We start from the raw sequence: 7657 nt of genomic DNA, 5'->3' as shown, positions 1-7657 counted from the left end.
TAATACTCCCTCCATTCCATTATATAGGTCATTCTAGCAAATTAGTTTTTTCCCTAAATATAAGTCATTCTAGGATTCCAATGCTTATTGCCCAATAGTGAAATGAGAGATAATTATTTTTTGTATTTACATGTGTTTTTTAATATTCCAATGCTTATTGCCCAATAGTGACATGAGAGAGAATTTTTTTTAGTTAACCAATATATTTCTTAATTTGTGTGAAATACCCTAGAATGACTTATATAATGGAATGGAGGGAGTAATAATTACGGTGAGAGGTTTTGAAAGTTCAAGTTTATTTATATGCATGGTGATAAACACAACATATATTCTTCCAAAAAAAAAAAATACAAACAAAGTATGATTGATAATATAAATTTTGTCTGGAAAATTTAGCCATTCAACTTAGCATATAGAATCAAATTAAGTCCAAAATGATGGAAGTGCCACATGTTCCATAACTAACAACCATTTTGAACTAATTTAACTCTAAATATCAAGTTGAAATATAGCAAATTGATAGGCAAACTTTGATTTTGAACTAGACAACTTCAATAATTGATCTTTAAATGTTTTTTTTTTCTATAACTCAGACATAGATATTCTCTTCCCAAGTACCTAGATGAAAAATATCTATATAAAAGAATAATAAAATCTGCCTTGGGCAAAGAAAATAAGCAAATAATTGCAGCTCTGACGAATATCAATAATACTATCTACAGAGGACAGATTGAGTTCAGAACTTTTAATTTTATTGCATCACCTCAAATTCACAACTCTTTTTAAAGGCCAGGTGTAATCTGATTCCTGATAATGCGAATTGCAAGATAAGCCCGCCCCTCAGAAAAAGAAAGGCAGCGTATTTACATTTGTGTCCTTCTTAGCATGAACCAACGGGTCAATGATTTTCCTCCACCCGTTATAATCTAAAGGAGAACCAGCATCGGGCAATACAAATCCATTTACGTAGAACATAGGTGTCCCATATACCCCTCTCGATGCGCTGAACTGTTGTCACAAATCATACCATAATTGATGAGTATTCAGCTACAAGTGTCAAATCGGGTATAATTATTTTATTTCATCTATATATTAGATCTATTATCATTATATATAATACAATGAAAAATTAAGCAAATTGTTTCGGGTAAATTATACATGCAACTTTCGTTTTATTTCTTTATGAAATTTAAACTTCAAAATAGGTAACCATCCATTGTAAAGCGGATAAAAATTATATTCTAAATAACTTTAATTTTTAAACTTTTTTATTTTAAATATTGTTTACATGAGAAAAATTGTTTAAAACAAAAAAGTTCTCGCGGTAGTAAAACGCGGTTTCATGATAAACGTGTTTATAAACAACTATGATTCTTAAAGTTTTCTATTTTAAAGTCATCAACGGAAGACCTGTTCATGAACCCGAATACCCATCCGACCCACTCCAAATCCATGTAAAATTGCCTGAGCTAGACTTGAATCATGTATTCGCCGTTTCCTGAGCTAGACTTGAACAGGGAAAATTAACCTCAAGCAAGCCAGGCCACTAAAGCCTATCTATTTTTTTAGAAGGGCTTGGGATTCATAAAAATAACACAAGACAGCCAGCCCGGCCCAACCCAGCCCATCCTATAAATATTAATGGGTAAAATTATATAAGAATTTTTTTAAAGTGGGCTTATATGAGTTAGGATTAGCATTTGATTTTTAAGCCCAAACATATTTGATTTTTAAGCCCAAACATAGCTCGACTCGACCCAAAGGTCACGTAAATTAACAACGGCCTGAGAGAGGCTTAAACTGAGTATCTTTAAACGAAAGCCCACTGAGCCTGACCCAAACTCAGTCCATTAATAGGTCTAGTCAATGGTAATTTTGAAGTATGTTACTAGAGGACCGTAAAAAAAGTAAATCCAAAATTGAGGGTGATGGATGTAATTTACCTAGATTGTTTATTTAACTCGTGTTGTCGTGTCAACTCTATATGTGGGCGGTTTTGAAGTACAGAGGACCATAAAGAAAGTAAAGCCAAAATTAAGGGTGATGAATGCAATTTACCTAGATTGTTTTTTAACTCATATTGTCACATGTTATATATGAAGCTAGGGAAACACTTTACCTTTAAAAAGAATCCATTTATAATACATATGAATTTCTTACCTTGAAGGAAACTCTAGTTTTGAGATCAGTTCGTCTGTCGTTAAAGCCAGATTCAATCGCAGAATAATATGAATTTCCAACTTCATGAGCTGCAAATTTCACGATTTTCTTTACAACAGAAACTCTTGATAAGTTGCGTGTTTGAGCATTATAGAACCTTTCCTGAAATAAATTGAAAGTGGGTTTAGATAGGCTAATCAAATATTAACATACAATTTCACAGAAGATGAGGATTTCCGGGAATAAGTACATAATTAGCCAAATAGTTATTGGAAGGAAAGCAAATTTAGATTCCATGTATACAACGGTGCAATGTTAGTCCTAAAAAATAGAGCGATTTCAAACTCTATCAAGGACATATTAAACAAAAGCTCATTTCCCATTAATTCAGTTCCATATTTCACCACCTAAACTGGTGTTCATATGGACGATGCACAGTTTTATAAGTTGAGGCTAAATTTGTTCCCCAATACCCGAGGGTTAAATTTGTACCTTATGTCGTGTATACATGGAAAAACTAACAGAAAATTGACTTATCTACCATTAATAGAATTTAGACTCTATCTACAAAACTTTAGTGTTGACATTGCACGATTTTATACGTGATAAATATGTTTCCCTCAATAACAAAGGACTAAATTTATAGCTCATCCCGGTAGATTAAAACCACAATTTTAATCTGAGACGTCTTTCGGTAGCAATGTTCAATCATTTCCCTAAAATATCTTATGAATATTCTAGAGGAATCTTGATAATGATGCAAACACAGATAGAAGAAAAGAGTTAACTTCATATGAAGCAACAGATCAACTTCACAAATGAAGCAAAAGTATACTGGACTACACCCTAGATATATAAAGCAACAGATCAACAATAAAATTGAACCTGTACAATACAAAGACGTGATACATGCAGAACAGAAAACTAGACATTGCAATTATAAGAACAAGAAATCTAGCGTGGTTCAAATAATTTTATATACATCTACAGGCGAGAAGGATCACATAATTCATTAGTAATCGACAAGTTGGTACAGTAATAAGCAACGCACATTCTTTACCCAAGTCACTAAATCGCAAGTCTCAAGAGACCCGATTATACCCAAAGCTAACACACACATATCCCAAGAGCACAAGCTCCAATATTCTGAGTGCACAGGAATTTTCACATGCACCTTAATGAGCAAGTGAATTCACTCATTCACTGTTAGATCTAGGCTTATTAAATCTAAGCCTCAGGATGCTTTGAATCTCCACCTTAGAATTCTAATAAGTCTAGATCAAATGGTGAATGAGCAAATTCTACATGTGATCAAGACTGTCTGAGTGCAAATAAATAGGCAAACAACTTTTCCTTATATAGAACCTAAAAGTATAATATTTTCCCTAGTAGGATGAAGTTTTCATTTTCATTTTCAATTAAGAAAATCAAACTAAATAGGATTGTTGATATGCTTAACGTATCTATCAATATTAATAAGCTTCAACACAAAATGATTCTCAAAAGTCATTCCACTTTCACACTACTACAAGCACCGAATGAAGCTACCTAAGTTTCATGGCAATGGACTACCTAACTTAAAATGTATCCCGAGTTTGTACTTTTCATTATTACATAACATTGATTAAAGCTTCTAACAGAGAAAATCAGAGCAGCAGCCCACACTATGATTAGTCAATTTAAAAGTTGAGAGTGAATAGAAGCTCCAGTATAAGATCAAGCAGGACCAGGGTTTAAATTGATGTTAGAGTATCAGGGGACAACGTAATTAAAGTAAGAACCACTCAAACTACATCATACATAGTTCACTACATTCTGAAAGACAAAACAAACAGAAATTAAATGCAAGATACGAACCAGAGGGAGATTTATCTCGCTCAACCTCATTGACACCTTTTATTAAGAAGGAAACAGTGCCAGGGGTAATTTTCCTTCTACAAGTCAATCAATCTAACAAATCACAACGCATATTCTGCTTAAGAGACTAAGAAGTGGTATAAATTGTCTGCATTGTTGACAAACAGTTGACAATAACTTGAGAGTTAAATTACTCATAACTGAAAATGGAAATTCTAACCTGATACTTAAAGAACCGCTCCAACAATGGGAACGTAGAAGAAGCGTTCAGCGAATTTGCAATATGCAAAGCACGAGAAGTAACAAACGCATTATCATGGTATCTGCAATTTCCATTAAACAAAAAATTACTAAATCACTTGAAGAAAAGTAAGTTTAACACATACATAGAAGCTTATTGAGATCAATTCAATTTTTTAATATCAAAACAAGCTTGAAGATCAACCATCTACGGATGATGAAGGAGAGCACAATTTAGATAAGAAATTGGGATGAAACACAAATTAGTTTAAAATCCAATTTTCATAATGAGAGGGAAATATTCAAACATTCGCATCCAGTATCCCTCATTTCAAATCAAAATCGAACAAAGACAAAAAAATCCCAAAAACTCAAATTAAACTCTAGCTGCAATCAATTAGAATTTAAAAAGAGAGAGAGAGCAAGGAAATACTAACGGTAAAGGGAGGAGGTGAAGAAGAAAAGAAGTGCGAGAACCGTAATGGTGAAGGATTTGTTTGAGAGGGGGCCAGGAATCTCTGCTATCAGGGCATACAGGATCAAAGAAGGCTTCAATTAGAATAGAATCAGAATCAACTGCATCCCCAGTCTTGTACAGGAATCCGTCGTACTTGGCCGGCGGCAAGCTCTGGGCAGTAAGACTCCATAAACTGAGACTAATAACAGAGAAGAAGATGAGAAGAAGAACAAGGAGACGTGGCATCTTATCGCCGATTCTTCCTCTCCGATTCTTCGTCTCTGTTTTTCAAATGATAGGTTTTGAATTGAGAAAAAAGAATATGCTTTTTGCAGTAACTTTATTAGTAATTTAAAAATTAAAAAGAAAAGAGGATAATGGATTCATATAATGTATTGTGTTAGAAATTTGGGTTACATACATCAGCTTTACATTGTTCCATTCCCTTGTCACGAAATGAATGGATTCAGATTCATATTATTTAAGATTCCAGTGAACATCATGTGAAATCTACTCCGTTCATTTTAAAATAAAGGGCTCGCATTTAATTTTTGTTTCTATTAATAATAATAATAACTATAAATGGAAAGATATACATTTCGACTGTCATATTTCATCAGTACGTCATCATGTCTCTAATAAATAAATAGTATGGGCTTTTATTAGGGATTCAGCCCCATATATTCGGGGAAATAAAGGAAATCGAGTGATCAAACGATGTGTTTTAGAGTGTTTCCGGAGTAATATTTTGTACCAATCAATTCATATTATATATATACATGTTTTCTAGTAGTGGAGTCAGAAATTTAGGTTTAGGGGGCTAATTTTAACCATACAGTTGGAGGGTAAATTTTCAAAGTCCAGTCTGTTAGGGTTGGACAAATTTTCAACGCGTTAAAATTGTAAAAATGTTATCATTTTTTTAGAAACTAGTATCTAACTAATAGAAAATTAAATATGTTTACTGTTTTTTAATGGAAAACACGTAATAACAATGAATTCAAAAGTGTTATCAAAAAAATTTTAGCCTCCAGCGCGTTAAAATTGTAAAAATGTTATCATTTTTTAGAAACTAGCATCGAACTAATAGAAAATTAAATATGTTTATTTTTTTTAATGGAAATGACATAATAACAATGAATTCATAATGATTTGCTAAATATGCGCATAACACCTCTAATCACCACATCAATTAACGGAGCATGCTCTGCAGGAAACCGATAAAAAAAAACTCCTTTCTTCCTCCTTTCTCTTTTCCATTTTTCCTATCAATCTTCCTATTTTGTCGATCTACTTTGAGGAGGACGAATGATCTTCCTTCTTCCTCCTCACACCAGGTTAGATTTCTGTAATTTTTTATTGCTTTTTCAGTCAGTGTTCATATATTTTATCAGAACTCCTTATCCGTCTGATTGTATCTGCTCTCTATTGTTCTGCCGTTTATGCTTTTTTCGGATTTAGCAAGAGCGGAAATGATTTATCTTATCCGTAGATCAATAAATCTACGTGGTTGCAACAAAAAAAGGACTCAGATCCGAATATTCGGAATGGTCTAAAGGATGAAGTTTGGATTGCAGATGTCTTTCTACTGATTTGGATTAACGAGAAATATATTGTAGTTTTGTGTTTTTTTGTGCCTTTTATGGGTTCTTTTTGCTCTTTGTAGTCATTTTCATCCCTTCGTGGATATTGTATTTGTTTTAGTCTGTAATCATGTGAGGTTTTATTCCTTACATTTTGCTTGTTGTACTTCTTTATTTTTTTATCTAATGAAATTACAAGCATTTTCTAAAAAAAAAAGTGTTATAAAAATAAAGAGACTATTTAAATTAATTAATAATGTTAACATGTTCTTATAATTATTTAAAAATAAAGTTAAAATAAATAAAAACTTCATTTAAAAAATAAGGTTAGAGGGACTTGAACATAGGACCTCTCAAATAGGAGTATGCATCTTTAACTATCTCATCTACCTTTAAACATTGAAATAATACTACATAAAGTCAACATATATTAATTTTAGGGGGGCTACAGAGGACAAATCAACTCGTACTCAAGGGCGGAGCCGGTGGCCGGGGAGCCTTGGGCTAGCTCCGCCCCTGATGTTTTCCATTACATCAATTATCTTTTATGTAGTAGTAGATAAAACGATTTTGATTGATCGGATGTATTACTTCTGCAATACTGTAAAATTTCTCTCCACAACATAGATACTCGGAATATTGAAATTTTGTAATATTGAACATTCTATTTTTAATACTTTGAGATACATAAATTCAATTAACCAGATGATGAGAGATTTTGGACCGTTTATTTCACATTTTTATGTTTGCTTTTGCTATTATTGTTAGTTAATTGTTGTTTGCTGTTAGTAATAAGCATAAGATATTAGTTGATTTTTTTTTTTTGTTTAAAGCAACTGTTTTGAATTTTTACCAAACATATATTTTTATCTCCCGTTTTAAATTTAAAAGTCAAAAAGTAATTCCAAAAAATGGAAACAAACACACTATATAGGAGAATACTTCTAAAGGTTTCCTTATGCTTTATTGCACAAATGATTTTAGGGTTTAATAAAGGAATGATTAGTGAAGGGATTATTTTATATTAATTTAAATATATAAGTTAATCCGTTGAAAAGATTGCAGTGTAAAAGCATATCATCACGATTTTATATTAACGGGCACGAATCACCTACGCCGAGATTAGTCAGGAGATAAAAACGATAAATCTATGAACTAATAGTAATAGCGGACGATTGAAATAGAGAGAGAAAGTGGGGCAAACAAGGAGTTAGGCCCCGTTCTTTTTTACTTAATTTCAGAATAAGTAAGTTCAGTTCAGTTCAGTTCAGCAACATTCAGTTAAGTTAAGTTAAGTTCAATTAATTATTTGGTGTAGTTAAGTTAAGTTAAGGTCAGTAGCATTCAGCTCAGTTCAGTT

At 32.4% G+C, this 7657-nt stretch overlaps 1 protein-coding gene across 1 annotated transcript; it reads right to left on the bottom strand.

Moving 5' to 3' along the window:
• Positions 1-558: 558 nt before the first annotated feature.
• Positions 559-5142, bottom strand: LOC136234683 (uncharacterized). The gene is made up of 4 exons (XM_066024156.1): positions 4695-5142; positions 4238-4340; positions 2161-2322; positions 559-1008 (listed from the first exon to the last, which is right to left on the bottom strand). The coding sequence occupies exons 1-4, from the start codon at positions 4958-4960 to the stop codon at positions 841-843; spliced, it is 699 nt and encodes a 232-aa protein (XP_065880228.1). The 5' UTR covers positions 4961-5142; the 3' UTR covers positions 559-840.
• Positions 5143-7657: the final 2515 nt, after the last annotated feature.

Source organism: Euphorbia lathyris, chromosome 7 (genome assembly GCF_963576675.1).
Source record: "Euphorbia lathyris chromosome 7, ddEupLath1.1, whole genome shotgun sequence".
Lineage (NCBI taxonomy): Eukaryota > Viridiplantae > Streptophyta > Magnoliopsida > Malpighiales > Euphorbiaceae > Euphorbia > Euphorbia lathyris.
Note: the sequence above shows the minus strand (reverse complement) of the source record. Positions and strands in the feature narration are given on the sequence as shown.